The 22,752-nt window shown below is 36.6% G+C and overlaps 1 protein-coding gene across 1 annotated transcript in view; it reads right to left on the reverse strand.

Annotated features, from left to right (window-relative positions):
• Nucleotides 1–22,752, reverse strand: part of DMD (dystrophin) — a 2,107,962-nt gene that overhangs the window by 1,477,587 nt on the left and 607,623 nt on the right. Inside the window, exons 14-15 of the mRNA XM_029240038.1 lie at nt 2,084–2,185; nt 1,847–1,954 (exon numbers count right to left, since the gene is read on the reverse strand). Of these exons, the coding sequence (XP_029095871.1) occupies nt 1,847–1,954; nt 2,084–2,185 (210 nt within the window). The remainder of the gene's footprint in view (nt 1–1,846; nt 1,955–2,083; nt 2,186–22,752) is intronic.

Consider the following 22,752-nt stretch of genomic DNA (forward strand, 5'->3'; position numbering starts at 1 on the left):
CAGGAACAGCTTTGGACTGGTTAATGGGTAGAGGCTGGAAAAGTTTTGAGGTGCATGTTAGAAAAAGCCAAGATTGACATGAAGATACTCTAAAGGGTAATTCTGGTGAGGACTCAGAAAAGAGAAGAGCTGGAAAGAAAGTTTCTATCTTTTTAGAGAATACATAAATAATCATGAACAGAATGTTGGTACAAATATGGATGGTAAAGGCCATTCTGATGAAGTCTCAGATGGAAATAAGGAACATATTGGACAAAGGAGACAATCCTTGTTATAAAGTTGCAAAGAACTTGACTGAACTGTGTTAATGTTCTAGTATTTTGTGGAAGGTAGAACTTGTGAGTGATGAAATTGGGTATTTACCTAAGAAATTTGATGTCTTTAGGAGATATCTAAGCCAAGTGTGGAAGGAACAGCATGGTTTCTCCTGAATGCTTATGGAAAAATGCAAGAAGAGAGAAACTGATTGAAGAAGGAACTGTTAAGCAAAAAGGAACCAGAACTCGTGGATTTGGAAAATTCTCAGCCTATACATATTACAAAAAATGAGAAAGCACAGTTCAGAAGAGTGTGGTTGATTCACCATTTGATAAGGATATTAGTGTGGGTGTGAACCAGAGACCTAATCAGCCATCTCATCAGAAGCCCGGGATACAGATGGGATTATACCAGCAGAAACTGCCAGCTGGGATTAATGGAAACAAAGAAAACTGGATGGATTGAAGGAAGGCTGTGAACATGTGCTATTTCTCAAGAAGAGGGAACAATGATATAGGTTGATTCAGAGATCATCGGAGCTGCCACCCCGACCAGAGGCCCAGGAGGTGGGGCTAGTTCCTCCTGGGCTTCAAAGGGTGGGGCCACCTCTCAAATTTGGGATGCCCCCACCCAGTGCCTCAGGAGCAGCCACCACAGGGAGTCCTGTAGGTGGGGCTGCTGCAGAGAGCCATGGGGGCAGGAAGTGCCCTGTGAAGCGGAAGAGGCAAGGCCACCTTGTGGAATCCTGGGGGTGATGTTGCCACTCCAGTGGTCCTGCAGTGCAGAGCACCATTCTAAAGCAGGTTATTCTCATAACTTAAGATCTAATGGAATTGTTCTTACTATGCTTTAGACGTATTTGGGGCCCGTCACCCCTTCCTGCTTTCCTATTTCTCCCTTTTAGAATGGGAATGCCTATCCTATACCTGTCACACCACTGTATTTTGGAAGCACATAACTAGTCTGGTTTCACAGGTTCACTGCTGGACAACTCGGTCTCAGGATGAATTGTACCTGGAGTCTTATTCATATCTGATTTAGATGATGATGCGACTTTGGACTTTACACTGTACACTGTAGAGATGATATTGGAACCAGTTAAGACTTTTGGGGCTATTCGTATGGAATGAATGTATTTTGCATGTGAAAAAGACATGAATTTTGGGAGTCCAGGGGTGTAATGATATGGACTAAATGATTGTGTCCCCACAAAATTTATATGTTGAAATCCTACCCCCCATGGTATTAGGACATTGGGCCTTCCTTCGGGAGGTAATTAGGTTTAGATGAGGTTATGATAGTGCAGCTCCCATGCTGGGATTCATGGCCTTATAAGAAGAGACAGAGACACTAGAGTTTCTCTTTCCACTATGTGAGGACAGCAGCCCCAGCTCACTACAACATTATACCTTTCCCTATTTTAATTAAGAAAAGTAACAATATGGTATAATTGAATAGACTGATCTAACCAAGAACAATGAATATTTCATTTAAGATTTGAAGGAACAGAAAGACCAAATAATGATGTTAGTATAAGCTATTGGGTTGTTTTTAAAAAAAAGACTATTGAAAGCTAAAAAATACATACAGCCAGTTTTTGAAGACTTGATAACATTTCACTTTGCTCCTTAAAGCCAGTTGTGTGAATCTTGTTCACTGCATCTTCTTTTTCTGAAAGCCATGCACTAAAAAGGCACTGAAAGAAATCAAATAATTCCAAAATAGAAAAAAAATAATTATTAAAGTACATCATTATATTTTTTCATTTATCCATTTAATATCTCTCCATGTCTTTCACTGATATAATATCCCCCACGTGAGTCACCTGTTCTTCAGTAAAACGTTGCCATTTTAGAAGAATGTCTTGTAAAAGAACCCAGCGATCTTCTGTCCACCTACAGATGTTTGCCCACCGATCTCCCAGTACCTGGGGAAGAGAAAACCCACCACAACATCAGCAAACAATTAATTGTTAACTGAATTTTATTAAAAATGGCATGAATGATTTATAAAAGTATCTAACTTTGAGCCTCCTATTTATACCAGGAGTTGTAAAGAACACCCTGCCAGCTTCTGCTTATAATTAGATAAGCATTGTGCCTTTCATTTGTTAGATTAGTTCACTCTTTCTTTCACCTTACATTGAAAAGCAAAGATACTTACAAGAAGTCTGAAGCAGATATTACACCACTATTTGAAACGTCTCCACAGTAAATGCAAGCAAAAATATAAATGTAGAATTAAAAGAGGATTCTTCATTGATAATATGTAAAATGTGTATCTCTCTTAGGTCTGAAAATACATCCCAAAGAATAAAAGTCTGACTACTAAATAAGATGCCGAAAAAAGACTTTCATTTGAAGCAATCTTGTATAATTTGAATTGCTTAATGTCCTTATTGTAGAAGAAAATTAGTAGTGACTTAACATCGTATCCACATGTGAATTTTTAAAGTTAACTGGATTATTATTACAAAGTATTTAAATTCACTATTTCTCTATTCTAGTGAGAAAAACTGTAATATTTCCTGAGTAATAGCTACTCTATCTTTAGCATGTCACTAACATCTATATGCACACACTGTTTTAATATGTAATATAAACCAAGCACCAATGGTTTTTAGATGGAAAAAATATGTTGTGATGATTTCTGTGTAAAGGGAGTGTTTTAAGAAAAGAAATATATCATTAATTTCAACTCCATTAGGATGTACTTCAGAGCCAAAAATTTCGGCTTTTTTGACTTTCTCATAAATAATAGAATTATTTTCCCATAGATACTGGATCTCTAGACCTAGAAGTATCCAAAATATGGACGTCTTATTTTGTATAGAATTAGAGCTACAAAAAATGTTTGTAACTCATATTTTTTACAAATATACTCAAGTATCTAAGATAAGCCTGATCATAATTTCTACCTTACTTGATGCTACATGTTTGGATTGATCCACCTAGAAAATTTTGATATATGATTCAAATAATACACGTGTAATAAGCATCATGGCAAAATCCATCTATTCCTAATTAATTCAGAGACTTACCTAATTTTTTTTTTTAAAATGTGTTTAATCTACCATCTTTTCAAAAAGGGAGTCTCATACATGGGTAAGGAGTAGGCAATAAACATTTTACTACAATATTAAAATGATCATGGACTCATATGCAGCTCAGTCACAGATGAGTTTTCAATTTTTCTTCAGAAATGTCAATAAAAATGTTATTGCTTTCAGCATAATGTAACTGATTTTTGTATTTTTTACAGTTTCATTCTCTACTCTATTCCTTTTGAATTACGTTAGTTACGGCAGAAGCCATAGCACTGGAATAGCGATGCAAGATGCCCACAGGGAATGTGCTAACATAACTCAATGAATTCAATATTAGCCATTTAATTATTACAATCAAACATTTGGGATTTTTTCCCTAAAACATATTAGAAGTTCTTTTAGTGAACTTCCTAGTTACCATGTCAGGATGCATCAGATAAAATGGCATGTAACATACCTGTTAATGGATCAATTGTGAAAAAACTAGCTTCAAAGAGAGAAAATCTCACTCCTTAGCCATAAACTACACCATCTGCCTGATTTTATGATTCAGAAATAAAAGGCTAAATTGTGGGATGTTTATTGCAGGGCTCCAACCTAAGGGGAGATGGGTGTCAAGGGGGTAAGAGATAAACTCATACTGTAGGTAGCACCACCTTCATAAATGAAAGAAAATCAACTAAGGCGTCCAAATAGGTATAACATCTTCTCTCTAGTGCTACAAGACACACAAAGGTAGTGTCCACTGAAGTAGCGTCTTAGGTTTGTAATCTCATAGATGGATGCTTATAATTTATTAATTTTAGTAGGACATCATATAAAACAAATCCACATAAAGACCTCTATACTAGATTGCTTAAGATTAAATTTATAGAAACTCCAAAATATATTGTGATACACTATATACTACAGTTTTTTTCATTATATGAATGAGTTATAAAAAACAATAATAAATATTATTTTAGCTACAGAGTCAACCTAGTTAAAACAACTATTTTAAGAATATTATTTCCATCAACAGATGAATAATGAAATTCTGCCTTTTGCAACAACATGGATGGGCTTGGAGGGCATTATGCTAAATGAAATAAGTCAGAGAAAGACAAATACTGTATGATATCACTTATATGTGTACTCTAAAAAATACATAAAACTAGTGAATATAACAAAAAAGACGCAGACTCATAGAGAACAAACTAGTGTTTACCAGTGGGGAGAGGGGAGGGGCATTACAGGGGTAGGGGATTAAGAGGTACAAACTGTTAGGTATAAAATAAGCTACGAGGATATATTGTACAAAACAGGGAATATAGCCAGTACTTTATAATAAATATAAATGGAGTATAACCTTTAAAATTGTGAATCACTATACTGTACAACTCTAACTTACATAGTATTGTACATCAACTATACTTCAATAAAAAAGGAAGAAAAAAAGATTGGTATTAAAAGTGACCTTTGGGGCTTCCCTGGCGGCACAGTGGTTGAGAGTCCGCCTGCTGATGCAGGGGACGCGGGTTCGTGCCCCGGTCTGGGAAGATCCCACATGCCGCTGAGCGGCTGGGCCCGTGAACCATGGCCGCTAAGCCTGCGTGTCCAGAGCCTGTGCTCCGCAATGGGAGAGGCCACAACAGTGAGAGGCCCACGTACCACATAAAAAAAAAAAAAAAGTGACCTTTGTATTCAAATAATCATAACAGATAACTGATAATTCATTGAAGCAGGTTTATAATTCAGCCAAATATTTAATTTAACTAATAGTTAATGATAAGCTCCAATTCAATCATTCACCAATCATGAATTTATTTAAGCAACAAATATTTATTGAACATAAACTATGTGCCCAAAATTAACAGAATAAAGATGTTATGGACTGAATTGTGTCTGCCTAAAATTCATATGTTAAAGCCCTATTGCCCTCTACCCCAGCATGTGACTGTATTAGAAGACAGGACCTTGGTAGGCAGGGCCTTTAAATAGGGCTTTAAAGTTAAAATGAGGCTGTTAGGGTGGGCTCTAATTCAATCTGACAAATGTCCTTGTAAGAAGAGGAAATCTGGATACACAAAAAGACACTAGGGATGTGTTAGCACAGAGGAGAGACCATGTGCGGACAAGGAGAAGGCCGCCGTCTGCAAGCCAAGGAAAGAGGCCTCAAGAAACCAAACCTGTCAATACTTTGATCTTGGACTTCTAGACTCCAGAACTGTGAGAAAATATATTTCTGTTGTTTAGGGCACCCAATCTCTGGCCTTTTGTCATGGCACAGCTAACAAACTACATAAGACAAATTTAAGAGAGGCTGATTCCATGGCACTGCAAAATGTCTCACAAAACTAAAGTTGTTACAGGTAAAGATGTACATATTACAGTGGGAAAATTCTAAAGAATACATTTCAATTACTAGAGTAAAATGAATTTAAGTTGTTCAAATGGAGCAGAGTTTTAATAATGTATTGTGACAACTTCTCAAATACAAATATGCTATCACTTTGTGATTTTGTATCTTATGTGGGGAAGATAAAAATATCTAGAGCCAAACCACTTGGATTCAAGTCTTAGGTCAATCAATTGCTTGGATTACCAATGTGTGTATGTCTTTTCAAATTACGAAAACATTTTCAATCCATAACTTCTTGTAATAATACCAGCAATTCTTTATCTCTCCCTGCTCAATGAAATCAAGTGGCTTTTTCAAGAAATTTATGGCTAAATAATTTAATGTCTCTCAAAGAAAATAATCATACCAACCACTTAAAGAATTGCTTCAAATATTAAACAAGATCATGTATTGAAAAGCAGTTTTAATTTGAACTGAGTTATACAAGTGTCGGTGGTTATTTACATTTTGCTTGATCATAGTATTTATATCAAACCTTCTATGAACCACCAAGGTGAACTATTTTACTCACTCTAGAAAAGTACTTATTAAATCTTTACAGATAGACCCTGGTGGATCTGTAATCTATCTAGAATTCTATCTAGATTTCCAGTATATATAGAATTCCAGTATATTCTTTTTTAAACATTTCCAACACAAGGGAGCATACATATCCTTCAGTAACACATTCTACTGCTAAATCTATCTTACTCTCAGAACAATCTCAATGAACTGAATCTAAGTCTCTTCTGTTACAATGTAGGCATGGTTCTTTTTACTGGTCTCAGTGAAATTAGATAACCGAATTAGAAATTGCTTGCTTGTATCCTGTACATGTCTGCCCACAGGTAGATTTCTGCAATGCCATATGCACAAATATAAATAGATGTACACAGTGCTTGAATTCATAGATTTACCTATTTATTGCTTAGAAATGCTGACCTTAATTTGAATTACAAAGGATGGAACTAAGCAATTGTTGGATTATCAGTCAGCTTTTATAATCACTCAGAGATGCTAGTTCCTATCACTGCCTGAATGGATGTAACCACACTGTTAGACAAGTATAAGAGATTGGATCAAATGGAATTGACAGGAAGCTAAAAATTTTTTTTTTTAAATCACTATATTAGGATTAGATATCTCTTCTCTAGCAAAAAAAAAATCAGTCTTTCTCTGAGTTTCCATTTAAGTATATGAATCCCTTGAGCTTTTCGGAATAATGCATATTTTTGTAAGCTAGGTAAACATTATGCACATAAATGAAAAATGAATTATAGTATCTCATGAAGTGATAAGAAGAAATTAATTTGTATTTATGTCCTAATTTTGTCTCAGCAGTAAGAGAAGCAAAAGGTCAGTTCACTTACTCTAACACATTTTCATGGACTAAATCACAACTCCATTATCATCTAGGCTCACATCCGCAATGGGGAGGATTTTTCCCTCTCATTTAATTCACATCTCATATTGTTATACATGCCAGGGACATTTCTCATCTGAATTCATTTGTTTGGTTGAGTTGTTTTTTCAAAGCAAAAGTGAAAAATGGCTATCAAAAGAACATTTGGATAAAAGCAAGTAAGGAAAATTTGACAAGCCTGAGAGGTAAAACTTAAGTACCTTGACCCTTGAATTTATTGAAGCCAGTGATAGAAAGTGAAAGCTAAACTGCACCCAGCAAGATTGGCATTAAGAGACAAAGTGTCCCCAAGAGTATGTCCACTAAGGAAGAAACAATTATGTGCCATGGACCACACAATGCAGCAGCAACTGAGATTTATAAGAGAGGGAGGCAGCAGGCAGCAAGCAACCCATCTCCTTTTATTGTAGTTTCAGACCCTGAAATGTACTCCTCAGCTAAATGAATTTTATGTGTAATGAGCCATCTGAAAAATAATTTATTTCTTGCTCTTTCTTTCTTACTTTATAAACAACTATACACTTAAAAAGGATTAGCAACTTCATCTTACTGACGGTGAAATGGAAATAACATCAAATAATGTGTTGAAAGAAATAAAGCACCCATTATGAGGCTAGAAATGGGGCAGAGTATTACTGACTAAAGTTTAGCCAAGTCTATGATTTGGCTAAACATGTTTTTACATGTATTTTACAAACTACTAACTGAAGCAGTGTACTATAAAATCGTGTGCCTTAAAGGTTCACTGTCTAACATATGGTCCAGGGTGGAAAAACATCTTGTGATGTATTAGGAAACACTTATTGGAGGTTTCTCTGAAAATATCATTTTTACTTCTGTTTAAATGATCCTGTAATAACTCCTGACTGAATTCAAGGAACTCCTGTCACTTCTAATGGTGCAGTTTACAGATGAGGAAACTGACACTCAGATGGGTTAAGTAACTTATCTAAGGCCAGAGAGGACAAAGGATTGAGTATCTGGGATTTGACCTCAGATCTGTCTGGCTACAAGTCCATGCTCTTTCACGATGCCATTCACTCAATAGAGCATTCAACATAAAATATATATATATATATATATATATATATGCCTTGTGATTTGTGCTACGAAACATACAGTGAGATATACAGATGCTGAATCCTTTTTGAGTCTTTTCATATTTAATTTTAGCAGGAGTTTCACTAGATTTAACTAAATATTTTATCTAACCTACTTGATAAAGATTTGAAGCCTCCTGTTACAATCTGATCTAAAAACATTTTTGACATTTTAACTGCATATTTGTTTAAAATGTATTTTAAAAATCAAAAATACTTATACTTCTAGATCAAGAACATGTGCTCTTTGCAAGGACTTATTTTTAAAAGGTAAATATGACTGTCTGATTCCTTCATGAAATTCTGCCTTAGTGATCATGCTAAAAGCGTAGTGAGATTTTTAACTTGAAGAAGCATCTTCTTCTGTGCTATGAGAATCAGTTCTGTGTATTATTTATTTTTATGAGTTTATAAAGTGCTAATGAATAAATCTGGGAAGGCCCTATTGTTGTTGTTGCTGTTATTATTTGCAGGCTATTATTTAATGTTCTGTGGCAGCTTAATAAACCCTATACTCTCCAGCTCCCACCAGTCTATTCAATTGGGATACCAGAAAATAAAGAGCAGGAGTCCTAAGGAGCATTCCAAGCATGACAGTGTTCTTTCCAGCATTCATCACATTCCCAGGCATTCCTTGGTAGCTTGAAGTTTTACTGTTCCTTATTGTTTTATGCCTCCAAGTCTCTGAACTTCTTGAGGAGGGCCCCCCCTTACCCTTGTGCTTAATGTCTCGTGTAGTAATACATGCATTTCACATAGTATATGAATGTCTCAAAGCTGAATACCACCACTGTAGTTATCGATACAGGGCTTTTCTCCCAAGTAGTGTCTTAAAAACCCCCTTTATTTCCCTTTCTTCTTCATTAAATACCTGTCTACCAGTATTTTATGGTAATGGCATGGCTATTTGTGGTGATTTTAAAGACCCATAGGAGATGACAGTCACGTGAATTCCTGTACCCTCTACCTCAAATTCTAAATCGTTCATACTTAAAATGGGCATTAGCTATACAGCAGAATCTCTGAATCTCCTAACCCGCTACACGCCACTAGGTTTAAAGTACAGACAGCCTGAATTCTTGTCCCAGCTCAACTGTTGCCCAACTCGGTAATATCTGTCAGCCAACTCATTTAATCTTGCCATGGTTTAGCTGTGCCACTAGTGACATGGATATAACAGTACCTGCTTCATACCCTCCTAGCCAGGTCACTGCTAGGGTCAGGTCAACAAATATGAAATTGTTCTGAAAACTGTGATGAATTATTGACGTGCTTGTAAATGGTAAGGATTTAGAACTCAGTTCCTGGAAAATCAGCTTTTGTTTCCAGATGTGATAAATCTACAGCATAAAAGGCTTTTAATACAGAATACACTGAAACATTTCAGCATGATATTAACTTTACTAGGTTTTTGTATTTTATCTATAGTTTAATAAGGCTTATGCTTTGTACAACAGTTGAAAATCCTTTACTTTTGCATTTTTAAACCAGGAGCGTTTTCCATTACGTGCCTTGTTTATAACCAAGTAAGTGGAAAACGTATCCCTCTATGTTCCATTTCAACTCTTGGCATTGAAATACTCCATCTATAAGAAATCACACATTCCAATGTGTATACATAATAAAATGCACAAAATAACCTAGGTGTAAGAGGATGGGAAAGTGATGGGGATTGTAGCTAAATGGAGAGCTCATGGTAAAGTGGGCAGAGCTATTCAATTCCTACTGAGGTTAATATGCAGGAAAACAGACCTAAGATCATCGAATCACTTGCTTTTCCCAAAGAGGCTAGAAATTCATAGTTTTATAACACATTTCCTAAATTTCAATAATAAATATATTATTAAATACCATGTGGACTGAATGCGAATATATTTGTAATTTTATTGGAGTATAATTGCTTTACAATGGTGTGTTAGTTTCTGCTTTATAACAAAGTGAATCAGCTATACATATACATATATCCCCATATCTCTTCCCTCTTGCGTCTCCCTCCCTCCCACCCTCCCTATCCCACCCCTCCAGGTGGTCACAAATCACCGAGCTGATCTCCCTGTGCTATGCGGCTGCTTCCCACTAGCTATCGATTTTATATTTGGTAGTGTATATATGTCCATGCCACTCTCTCACTTTGTCCCAACTTACCCTTCCCCCTCCCCGTGTCCTCAGTAGACAAATTCCTAGAAAGACAAAAACTACTCAAACTGACAAAAAGGGAAAATCTGGAAAATGCAGGTAAAATATTTTTAAAACTGGAAATCAAAAATAGAAAGTCTTATGTCTATTAAATATATTAAATTCTCATTTAAAACTTCCTCCATAAAAAAAATTCCAGGCATGAATGGCAAGTTTCCAAGCCTGCATAATCAGGTACTTAAACCCAGCAAGCATATCATAAGAATGGAAAATAGGCCAATCTCTTTCATGGACACAATGGAAAAACTCTACATCAAATGTTAACAAATGGTAGCAAAAAAAAATCTAGCAATAAATTAAAAGGGTTATACATATCATCCGTGTTTGGTTTATCTCAGAAATGCAAGGCTATTTTAACATTAGAAAATGAAGCAATGTGATTTTACATATTAATAGAATAAGGGAGAAAGCTAATATGATTGTCTCAAGTTATCCCGAAAAAAAAAGTTTGATAAAATTGAGCACCCAGTAATAACAAAACCTCTTAGAACACTAGGAATACAAAGCATCTACAACAAGCCTACAGGAAATATCATACTTTACAGGTGATTTACTAAAAGCCTCACCTCCGAGAGCTAAAATGAGAAACAGATATCAACAATAATCTCACTGTACTAGAGTATGCAGCACAAAAATAAAAGAAAATATAATCAAATGAATGATTGGAAAGGGAGAAATAAAACTGACATTAATCACAAACCACCTGGATATGTACATCTGAGTGATACTACAGATAAACTACTCAAGTTAATAAGCAAAGTAAGCATGATCTCTGGATACAAGGCCAAGGAATAAAAATCAAGGTGTACTTCTCAATATCAGCAACAAAAAATAAAAACTGAAAAACTTTAAAACATACCATTTACAATAAGAGCAAAACTATCAAAAACCTAGTAATAAATCGCATACAAAGTCTAAGGCTCACTATCGTGAAAACCACAAGAACATTATTTAGAGAAATTAAAAACGTAGATAAATGGAAGACTATTTCATATTCATGAACTGAAATACTTTATATAATAAATATATTAATTTACTACAAATCAATCTATATATTCAGTGAAATCCAATTAAAACCAAAGCAGTTGTGGTTTTTCTTTTTTTCTTGTTTTTTTTTTTTGAGGGGGTGGTGACAAGCTGATTCTAAAATTTATTTGGAAAGCAAATGAATAAAAATAGCAACATAACCTTTAAAAAGGAGAAAATAAATATGAAAGGCTTACATGGGCCAAGATAGACTTAGTGTTCCCCTTAGCTTCCCTAAACTTTAGACTATAGGCCCCAACCTCTCTTTGCTTAGAGCACTTACTTTGGAAAGAGGATGTAAATTTTTTAATCTGCCCCTTTGAGATGTAAATAGTCTACAACCCAAGAATATCTTTCTCAAGGACCTGTTAGCCATCCCTTTGAAATGTAATTATCAAGAAAGATAGGGCCTGTCTTCCAGACTCTGTGGGAGCATAGGAGCCTAACTTTGATAAGGGACAATTAGCAAACACAAATAGCATAATCACATTGACCATCCAACCTCTTAATGTCCTCCAACCTTTTTATGCTAGCTCATCCCAGCACTTACAAATTCTCCCACCTTTTTTTTTTTTTTTTTTTTTTTTTTTTTGCGGTATGTGGGCCTCTCACTGTTGTGGCCTCTCCTGTTGCGGAGCACAGGCTCCGGACGTGCAGGCTCAACGGCCATGGCTCACGGGCCTAGCCGCTCCGCGGCATGTGGGATCTTCCTGGACCAGGGCACGAACCCGTGTCCCCTGCATCGGCAGATGGACTCGCAACCACTGCGCCACCAGAGAAGCCCAAATTCTCCCACCTTTTGTTCAGTGGAACTGAGTTCATTCTCTCTCCCCTGTTGCAACAGTCTTGATCCATAACTTCAATAGTCTTGAATAAATTTTTTCTTGCCTGTTTTACCATCTGGTACAATTTTTATTTTACAATACTACCAGATATTAAAATCATTATAAATCTATAGCAATTAAGACAATGTGGCATTGACATAAGTATAGGCAAATGTACAAACAGAACTTATAGAGGGACTTCCCTGGTGGTCCAGTGGTAAAGAATCTGCCTTCCACTGCAGGGGACACAGGTTCAGTCCCTGGTTGGGGAACTAAGGTCCCACATGCTGCAGGACAACTAAGCCCGTGTGCCACAACTACAGAGCCCACGCGCTCTGGAGCCCATGTGCCACAGCTAGAGACAGAAAACCCACACACCACAACTAGAGAGAAGCCCGCACCCCGCAACAAACAGCCTGTGCCACAATGAAAGATCCTGCATGCCACAACTAAGACCCAACACTGCCAAAAATAAATGAATGAATGAATGAATGAATAAATAAATAAAATATACATATAAAAAAGAAGGCTGAATGACTTAAAAAAAAAAAAGAACTTATTAGAATCCATAACGTGAGCCATGCATGTATAAGCATTTGACTAAAGGTGACAGTGCAGAACACTGTTTGCAATAAATCATGCTACTTCAATTGAATCTAAATAGGAAAAATGGACATTCATCCCTTTCTCACACCGTAAATACGAGATGGAATGTAATATGAAAGGTCAAACAATAAAGTAACTATATGGCAACCCAGGAGAATATCTTCTAGGTCGTAGAGTAGGAAATGTTACTTTTAAACTCAGAATAAAAATACACTAACCATAACAGAAAATATTGAAGTGGGGTATAATGAATTTAAAACTTCTGTTTATTAAAGTAGTAATTCATTAAGGAGTAAAAAGGCAAGTTACTTAGATTTTAAAAAAAAGAAAGGAAATGTGTAATATAGGTAACCAACAAAGGACTACAATCCAGAATATATATTTTGAAATAACTACAGCAAATCACTAAGAGAAATATAGACAATTCAATAGAAAAATAGGCATTTCCAAAAAGAGATCTTTCAAATAACCAGTAAACAAGTGAAAGTGTTCCACCTCATTAGTCATCAGTACATGCAAGTTAAAACGAGAAATGTCATTACACAGCCACCAGAAAGGCTCAAGTTAAAAATCTGACAATTTGAAGTACTGAAGAAGATGCAGAGCAATTTGTACCTTTATTCGCTACTGATGAGAGTATAAATTTATACATCAACTTTGGAAAACTCTTTGGTAATACCTATAAAGCTAAAGATACATATACTCAATGATCCAGCGATTCCAATCCTGGCTGTATATCCAATATAAAAGCCCACAAATATTCACTGAAAGATATGTACAATTATTTTCAAAGAAGAATTATTTGTAATGGTCCCCAACTGGAAACAATCCACATTTTCTTAACAGTAGATTGCATAATTAAACTGTGGTATAGTCATTAAAAAAGAAAACTAATGAACTAATGCTATATGCAACATGGATGAATCTCAGAAACAATGTTGAGTAAAAAAAGTCAGTTACATATATATATATATATATACATATATATATATATATAAAATGCAATTCCATTTACATCAAGTTAAAAATACGGCAAAATTAATCTGAGGTATTATAAATCAGGTTAGAGGTTACCTTTGAGGAGGTGGGACCAGTTTATGACTATGATAGGGCTTGATGGGCTTTTTGATTGTTGTTAACATAATACCTTTTTATCTGGGTGTGGAACAATTGGGTATGCGACGTCTTCAAGCTATAATTATGATTTGTGTACTTTTCAGAGTACTCCAATTAAAAGAACTGTGCCACAGTATACAGTTTAGAATTTTTTTCAGAGACCAACAGGGCCAGAATTCTCTTTAGATCATATGAGAATTAACACTTAATATTCATAAAGAATATTATCATTCTAACTTCCTTGCATATATATTCCCCCTGTAATAATATTCTCAAGGTCACATAGTAATTTTCTCTTATGAAACTGAGAGATTAGGACAAAGCCCAGGTTGAGGTATCACACAGATCTGGGTACCAGTCCCAGATCTGCCACTCGCAAACTACATGAACTTGGATTTAGCTTCATTATGCATAGCCTTTTTCACTTGTGAAATAGATATAGCTTTACATACAAACTATATACAATTCTTGGAAAACAATGAGCGTACAAAAGTGCTAATAATTATAATTACTGCTTCATGGGCAACGGTTGTTGACACTTGGCTTAGTGAAATTATTTCTACCACGTTTAAAGTTATTTTTAAACATGCTTTTTATTCACCAAATATAAAATTAGAAACTAGAGAGACATCAAAAATATTTTCATCCGTATTCTTCTTCATAAATAACCCTTATTTCTTAATTCTATAGGATTTAACATTTCATAGCCTTTTTATTCTACCCTAATTATCCCAAAGGTATGTACCACAAACACTTTTAGTTCCATATCCCATTTGCAAGCCATGATACACGAGGTGACATTATATAGCCTTTCTGAACAATCACTTTTTAGTAGACTATTTTCCTTCCAAACAACAGAGGCATAATCATGGTGCAGAGATGGCACAAAAAAGGGAGTGGTCATCACTATATAGAAAGACCAGCTTCACAGATGAAACTTTGAACTGAGTTTGCTACATGAAATAGGACTTTTCCAAGCAGACATGATGAAGATGAGTATTCTGAGTGACAGGAATAGCATGTATAAAGACAGTGACAGAGTACCAGGAATAGCTTGTAGGAAGAGAATGTAGGTTGAGGGATATGAGGGGTGTAATAGGAGATTAAGTATTGAGAAACAGGTAGCGGGGGTCACTTATTAATTGTAGGCCTAAGTGATGAGACTCTCTAGAAGACAGAAAGTTACTTAGGATTTTAGCAGAGGAGAAACTCTATTATATAGGCTCTTGAAATTCCGCACTGAATTCAATGTGGAGATTGGATTGAAGCGAGAAAAGAATGTATGCAAGGATTTCCAGGGGTTGAAGATATGGGCTTTACTTTGGAAAATAGTAACAAGAACAAGGATGAAACACTGAATATGAGAGACAGGTAAGCAATGTTGTGAGTGATTACATTAGAGGGCTCACAAGAGATAGGAAAGGGATGTGTCTGGAATGCCTCCAGGTTTCTGGTACAGGCGTCAAGGTGAATGGCGGTGCAATAACAAAAATGGGGGAGTCATTAAAAGAAGCAAGTTTAGAGGGAAGTAGGACACAGTGAGTTAAGTTTCACCTTGCTGTGTTTGAGGTGCATTTTGAAATTTAAGGGGTATATATCCAGCAGAAAATGGGAGAGAAGAAATTGCGCTCAAGAAAGAGGTATGGGCAGAAGACATACAGGCTTATAAACTTGTGTCTGTTTTGGATAGTACAACCTTCTGAAGTACAACAGAGAAAATGTCTTCGTTTTTCAACAAGACAAAACTGCTCACATGTCCCTTACCTATACTTAGGTTTTCCTTAAAATTAAGTAACACCTGGTTATACAAACATTCTTTACAGGATGTCACTATCCCTGAAAAATTCAGCTAAGATACTAAAAGTGTATTCAAACTATCACAGAACATAATTATTAGTCCTTATAATCTGGACACTGTGCCACATCCAAGATTGCACTAATTTACTAAGAATATCATCTTGCTTTGATTTAATCTTAAATTTGTGTCCAAGTAACATCGGTTGGTGTCTATTTCTCTCTCTCTCTCTCTCTCTCTTTCTCTCTCTCCCCCTATATATATATATGTATATGTATATATACACATACATATATATATGTATATATATACACACACATACATCCATATGTATGGAGAAAATGTAAATGTATATATGTACATATACATACATTTGTATAAATGGATATATACTTATATTTATATATAGGTTTATGTTCACATGTATGGATGGGAATTCAGATCCTTCTTATCAAAAAATTAACTTAAAGATACTGCTTTTTAAAATTTTTATTTTATTTTATTTTTATACAGCAGGTTCTTATTAGTCATCAATTTTATACACATCAGTATATACATGTCAATCCCAATCTCCCAATTCATCACACCACCACCACCACCACCCCTCCACTTTCCCCCCCAGTGTCCATACGTCTGTTCTCTACATCTGTATCTCAATTTCTGCCCTGCAAACCAGTTCATCTGTACCATTTTTCTAGGTTCCACATATATTCGTTAATATACGATATTTGTTTTTCTCCTTCTGACTTACTTCACTCTCTATGACAGTCTATAGATTCATCCACATCTCTATAAATGACTCAATTTCGTTCCTTTTTATGGCTGAGTATTGTATATATGTACCACATCTTCTTTATCCATTCGTCTGCCGATGGGCATTTCAGTTGCTTCCACGACCTGGCTATTCTAAATAGCACTGCAATGAATATCAGGGTGCATGTGTCTTTTCGAATTATGGTATTATCTGGGTATATGCCCAGTAGTGGGACTGCTGGGTCATATGGTAGTTCTATTTTTAGTTTTTTAAGGAAACTCCATACTGTTCTCCATAGTGGCTCCATCAATTTACATTCCCACCAACAGTGCAAGAGGGTTCTCTTTTATCCACAACCTCTCCAGCAGTTGTTCTTTGTAGGTTTTCTGATGATGCCCATTCTAACTGGTGTGAGGTGATACCTCATTGTAGCTTTGATTTGCATTTCTCTAATAATTAGTGATGATGAGCAGCTTTTGATATGCTTCTTGGCCAGCTGTATGTCTTCCTTGGAGAAATGTCCATTTAGGTCTTCTGCTCATTTTTGGATTTTTTGTTTTTTTTAATATTGAGCTGCATGAGCTGTTTATATATTTTAGAGGTTAATCATTTGTCCACTGATTCGTCTGCAAATATTTTCTCCCACTCTGAGGGTTGTCTTTTCGTCTTGTTTATAGTTTCCTTTGCAGTGCAAGAGCTTTTACATTTCATTAGGTCCCATTTGTTTATTTTTATTTTTATTTCCATTACTCTAGGAGGTTGGTCAAAAAAGATGTTGCTGTGATTTACGTCAAAGAGTGTTCTTCCTAAGTTTTCCTCTAAGAGTCTTCTAGTGTCCAGTTTTACATTTAGGTCTCTAATCCATTTTGAGTCTATTTTTGTGCATGGTGTTAGGGACTGTTCTAACTTCATTCTTTTATATGTAGCTGTCCAGTTTTCCCAGGACCACTTATCGAAGAGACTGTCTTTTCTCCATTGTATATCCTTGCCTCCTTTATCATAGATAAGTTGACCATAGATGCATGGGTTTATCTCTGGGTTTTCTATCCTGTCCCATTGATCTATGTTTCCGTTTTTGCGCCAGTACCACATTGTCTTTTTTTTTTTTAACATCTTTATTGGGGTATAATTGCTTTACAATGGTGTGTTAGTTTCTGCTTTATAACAAAGTGAATCAGTTACACATATACATATGTTCCCATATCTCTTCCCTCTTGCATGTGATTACAGTAGCTTTGTAGTATAGTCTGCAGTCACTGAGTCTGATTCCTCCAGCTCCATTTTTTTCCCTAAAGACTGCTTTGGCTATTCGGGGTCTTTTGTGTCTCCATACAAATTTTAAGATTTTTTGTTCTAGTTCTGTAAAAAATGCCTTTGGTAATTTGATAGGGATTGCACTGAATCTGTAGATTGCTTTGGGTAGGATAGTCATTTTAACAATATTGATTCTTCCAATCCAAGAACATGGTATATCTCTCCATCTGTTTGTATCATATTCAATTTCCTTCATCAGTGTCTTAAAGGTTTCTGCATACAGATCTCTTGTCTCCCTAGGTAGGTTTATTCCTAGGTATTTTATTCTTTTTGTTGAAATGGTAAATGGGAGTGTTTCCTTAATTTCTCTTTCAGATTTTTCATCATTATTATATAGGAATGCCAGAGATTTCTGTGCATTAATTTTGTATCCTGCAACTGTACCAGATTCACTGATTAGCTCTAGTAGTTTTCTGGTGGCATCCTTAGGATTCTCTATGTATAGTATCATGTCATCTGCAAACAGTAACAGCTTTACTTCTTCTATTCCAATTTGTAATACTTTTATTTCTTTTTCTTCTCTGATTGCCGTGGCTAAAACTTCCAAAACTATATTGAATAATAGTGGTGAGAGTGGACAGCCTTCTCTTGTTCCTGATCTTAGAGGAAATGCTTTCAGTTTTTCACCATTGAGAATGACGTTTGCTGTGGTTGCTGTATATGGCCTTTATTATGTTGAGTTAGGTTCCCTCTGTGCCCACTTTCTGGAGAGTTTTTATCATAAATGGGTGTTGAATTTTGTCAAAAGCTTTTTCTCCATCTATTGAGATGATCATATGGTGTTTCTTCTTCAATTTGTTAATATGGGGTATCACCTTGATTGATTTGCGTATATTGAAGAATCCTTGCATCCCTGGGATAAGTCCCACTTGATCATGGTGTATGATCCTTTTAATGTGCTGTTGGATTCTGCTTTACAGTATTTTGTTGAGGATTTTTGCACCTATGCTCATCAGTGATATTGGTCTATAGTTTTCTTTCTTTGTGACATCATTGTCTGCTTTTGGTATCAGGGTGATGGTGACTTCGTAGAATGAGTTTGGGAGTGTTCCTCCCTCTGCTGTATTTTGGAAGAGTTTGAGAAGGATAGGGGTTAGCTCTTCTCTAAGTGTTTGACAGAATTCGCCTGTGAAGCCATCTGGTCCTGGGCTTTTGTTTGTTGGAAGATTTTTCATCAGTCTCAATTTCAGTGCTTGGATTGGTCTGTTTATATTTTCTATTTCTTCCTGGTTCAGTATCAGAAGGTTGTGCTTTTCTAAGAATTTGTCCATTTCTTCCAGGTTATCCATTATATTGACATACAGTTGAATGTAGTAATCTCTCATGATATTTTGTATTTCTGCAGTGCAGTTGCTACTTCTCCCTTTTCCTTTCTAATTCTACTGATTTGAGCCTTCTCCCTCTTTTTCTTGATGAGTCTGGCTAATGGTTTATCAATTTTGTTTATCTTCTCAAAGAACCAGCTTTTAGTTTTATTGATCTTTGCTATTATTTTCCTTGTTTCTATTTCATTTATTTCTGTTCTGGTCTTTATGATTTCTTTCCTTCTACTAACTTTGGGTTTTGTTTGTTCTTCCTTCTCTAGTTCCTTTAGGTGTAAGGTTAGACTGTTGATTTGAGATTTTTCTTGTTTCTTGAGATAGTCTTGTATTGCTATAAACTTCCCTCTTAGAACTGCTTTTGCTGCATCCCATAGGTTTTGGAGCGTCATGTTTTCCTTGTCATTTGTCTCTAGGTAATTTTTGATTTCCGCCTTGATTTCTTCAGTGATCTCTTGGTTATTTAGTAATGTATTGTTTAGATTCCATGTGTTTGTGTTTTTTACGTGTTTTTCCCTTAACTGATTTCTAATCTCATAGTGTTGTAGTCAGAAAAGATGCCTGATATCATTTTAATTTTCTTAAATTTACTGAGGCTTAATTTGTGACCCAAGAAGTGATCTATCCTGGAGAATGTTCCATGTGCACTTGAGAAGAAAGTGTAATCTGCTGTTTTTGGATGGAATGTCCTATAAATATCAATTAAATCTATCTGGTCTATTGTGTCATTTAACGCTTGTGTTTCCTTATTAATTTTCTGTTTGGATGATCTACCATTGGTGTAAGTGAGGTGTTAAAGTCCCCTACTATTATTGTATTACTGTCGATTTTCTCTTTTATAGCTGTTAGCAGTTGCCTTATGTATTGAGGTGCTCCTATGTTGGGTGCATATATATTTATAATTGTTATATCTTCTTCTTGGATTGATCCCTTGATCATTACATGTGTCCTTCCTTGTCTCTTGTAACATTCTTTATTTTAAAGTCTATTTTATCTGATATGAGTATTGGTACTGCAGCTTTCTTTTGATTTCCATTTGCATGGAATATCTTTTTCCATCCCTTCACTTTCAGTCTGTATGTGTCCCTAGGTCTGAAGTGGGTCTCTTGTAGACAGCATATATATATGGGTCTTGTTTTTGTATCCATTCAGCGAGCCTGTGTCTTTTGGCTGGAGCATTTAATCCATTCATGTTTAAGGTAATTATCGATATGTGTGTTCCTATTACCATTTTCTTAATTATTATGGGTTTGTTTTTGTAGGTCCTCTTCTTTTCTTGTGTTTTCCACTTAGAGAAGTTCCTTTTGCATTTTCTGTAGAGCTGGTTTGGTGGTGCTGAATTCTCTTAGCTTTTGCCTGTCCGTAAAGCTTTTGATTTCTCCGTGGAACCTGAATGAGGCCCTTGCTGGGTAGAGTATTCTTGGTTGTAGGTTCTTCCCTTTCATCACTTTGAATATGTCCTGCCACTCCCTTCTGGCTTGTAGAGTTTCTGCTAAGAGCTCGGCTGTTAACCTATGGGAGTTCCCTTGTATGCTATTTGTCATTTTTCCCTTGCTGCTTTCAATAATTTTGCCTTTAATTTTTTCCAATTTGATTACTATGTGTCTTGCCATGTTTCTCCTTGGGTTCATCCTGTATGGGACTCTCTGCACTTCCTGGATTATGGGTAGCTATTTCCTTTCCCATATTAGGAAAGTTTTCAACTATAATTTCTTCAAATATTTTCTCGGGTCCTTTCTCTCTCTTCTCCTTCTGGAACCCCTATAATGAGATTGTTGTTGTGTTTAATGTTGTCTCAGAGGTCTCTTAGGCTGTCTTCATTTCTCTTCATTCTTTTTTCTTTATTCTGTTCTGCAGCAGTGAATTCCACCATTCTGTCTTCCAGGTCATTTATCCATTCTTCTGCCTCAGTTATTCTGCTATTGATTCCTTCTAGTGTAGTTTTCATTTCAGTTATTGCATTGTTCATCTCTGTTTGTTTATTCTTTAATTCTTCTAGGTCTTTGTTAAACATTTCTCACATCTTCTCAATCTTTGCCTCCATTCTTTCTACGAGGTCCTGGATCATCTTCACTATCATTATTCTGAGTTCTTTTTCTGGAAGGTTGCCTATCTCCACTTCGTTTAGTTGTTTTTCTGGGGTTTTATCTTGTTCCTTTATCTGGTACATAGCCCTCTGCCTTTTCATCTTGTCTATCTTTCTGTGAATGTAGTTTTTGTTCCACAGGCTGCAGAATTGTAGTTCTTCTTGCTTCTGCTGTCTGCCCTCTGGTGGATGAGGCTATCTAAGAGGCTTGAGCAAGTTTTTTGATGGGAGGGACTGGTGGTAGGTATAGCTGGCTGTTGCTCTAGCTGGCAGAGCTCAGTAAAACTTTAATCCGATTGTCTGCTGATGGGTGGGGCTGGGTTCCCTCTCTGTTGGTTTTTTGGCCTGAGGTGACCCAACACTGGAACCTACCTGGGCTCTTTGGTGGGGCTAATGGCAGAATCTGGGAGGGCTCACGCCAAGGAGTACTTCCCAGAACTTCTGCTGCCAGTGACCTTGTCCTCACGGTGAGACACAGCCACCCCCCGCCTCTGCAGGAGATGGTCCAACACTAGCAGGTAGGTTTGGATCAGCCTCCTGTAGGGTCACTGCTCCTTCCCCTGGGTTCCGATGCGCAACACTACTTTTTGTGTGCCCTCCAAGAGTGGCGTCTCTGTTTCCCCCAGTCCTGTCAAAGTCCTGCAATCAAATCCCGCTAGCCTTCAAAGTCTGATTCTCTAGGAATTCCTCCTCCCGTTGCCAGATCCCCAGGTTGGGAAGCCTGACGTGGCACTCAGAACCTTCACTCCAGTGGGTGGACTTCTGTGGTATAAGTGTTCTCCAGTTTGCGAGTCACCCACCCAGCAGTCATAGGATTTTATTGTGATTGCGCCCCTCCTACCGTCTCATTGTGGCTTCTCCTTGGTCTTTGGGTGTGGGGTATCTTTTTTGATGAGTTCCAGTGTCTTCCTGTTGACGACTGTTCAGCAGTTAGTTGACTCTCAGGCTGACTTTCACTAACCCCTTCCTTAGGCACCCAGGGCAGGGCTTATTTACAGGCTTAGGAAGGAGTCCCTTGTGTCTTCCTAGAACAAAGTTCAAACTTGCATTTGGCCCTCAAGCAGCAAGCAACCTGCTTTTAAGCCTAAGTCTCGCTTTGCTCTTATCTTCCATCCATTTCTCCATGTGCTCCAGGTGCAGACTTGGCGGCAGCCGCACACGCTCACTCTGGCCAGGGCTCACGATCCCTGCTCTCTGTTAAGCTCCCGTAGGGTCCGGGTTCAGCTGCGGCGGGCACAGTGCCAATGGGCAGCTGCGCTCCCGGCTCACTGGCTGCGGGACTCCATACTGCTTTTTTTTAAGCAGTAAAATTTCAAACAGTAAATATGCCTTTTCTGATTTAAAACATGAAAGACAAGTATATGACACTTGTATGTGACACTCTAACTTCATAGGACATTGCTATGGAATTTCTAAAGTCATTTGGGAGAGGAACTCATCCATTAACCACTCACATGGTGATGAAATTTACACAGTGACCCAATTATATCCTCAAATGGCTTCCTGTCC

This window comes from Monodon monoceros, unplaced genomic scaffold (genome assembly GCF_005190385.1).
Source record: "Monodon monoceros isolate NGI ecotype Baffin Bay Population unplaced genomic scaffold, NGI_Narwhal_1 Super_Scaffold_22, whole genome shotgun sequence".
NCBI classification, from domain to species: domain Eukaryota; kingdom Metazoa; phylum Chordata; class Mammalia; order Artiodactyla; family Monodontidae; genus Monodon; species Monodon monoceros.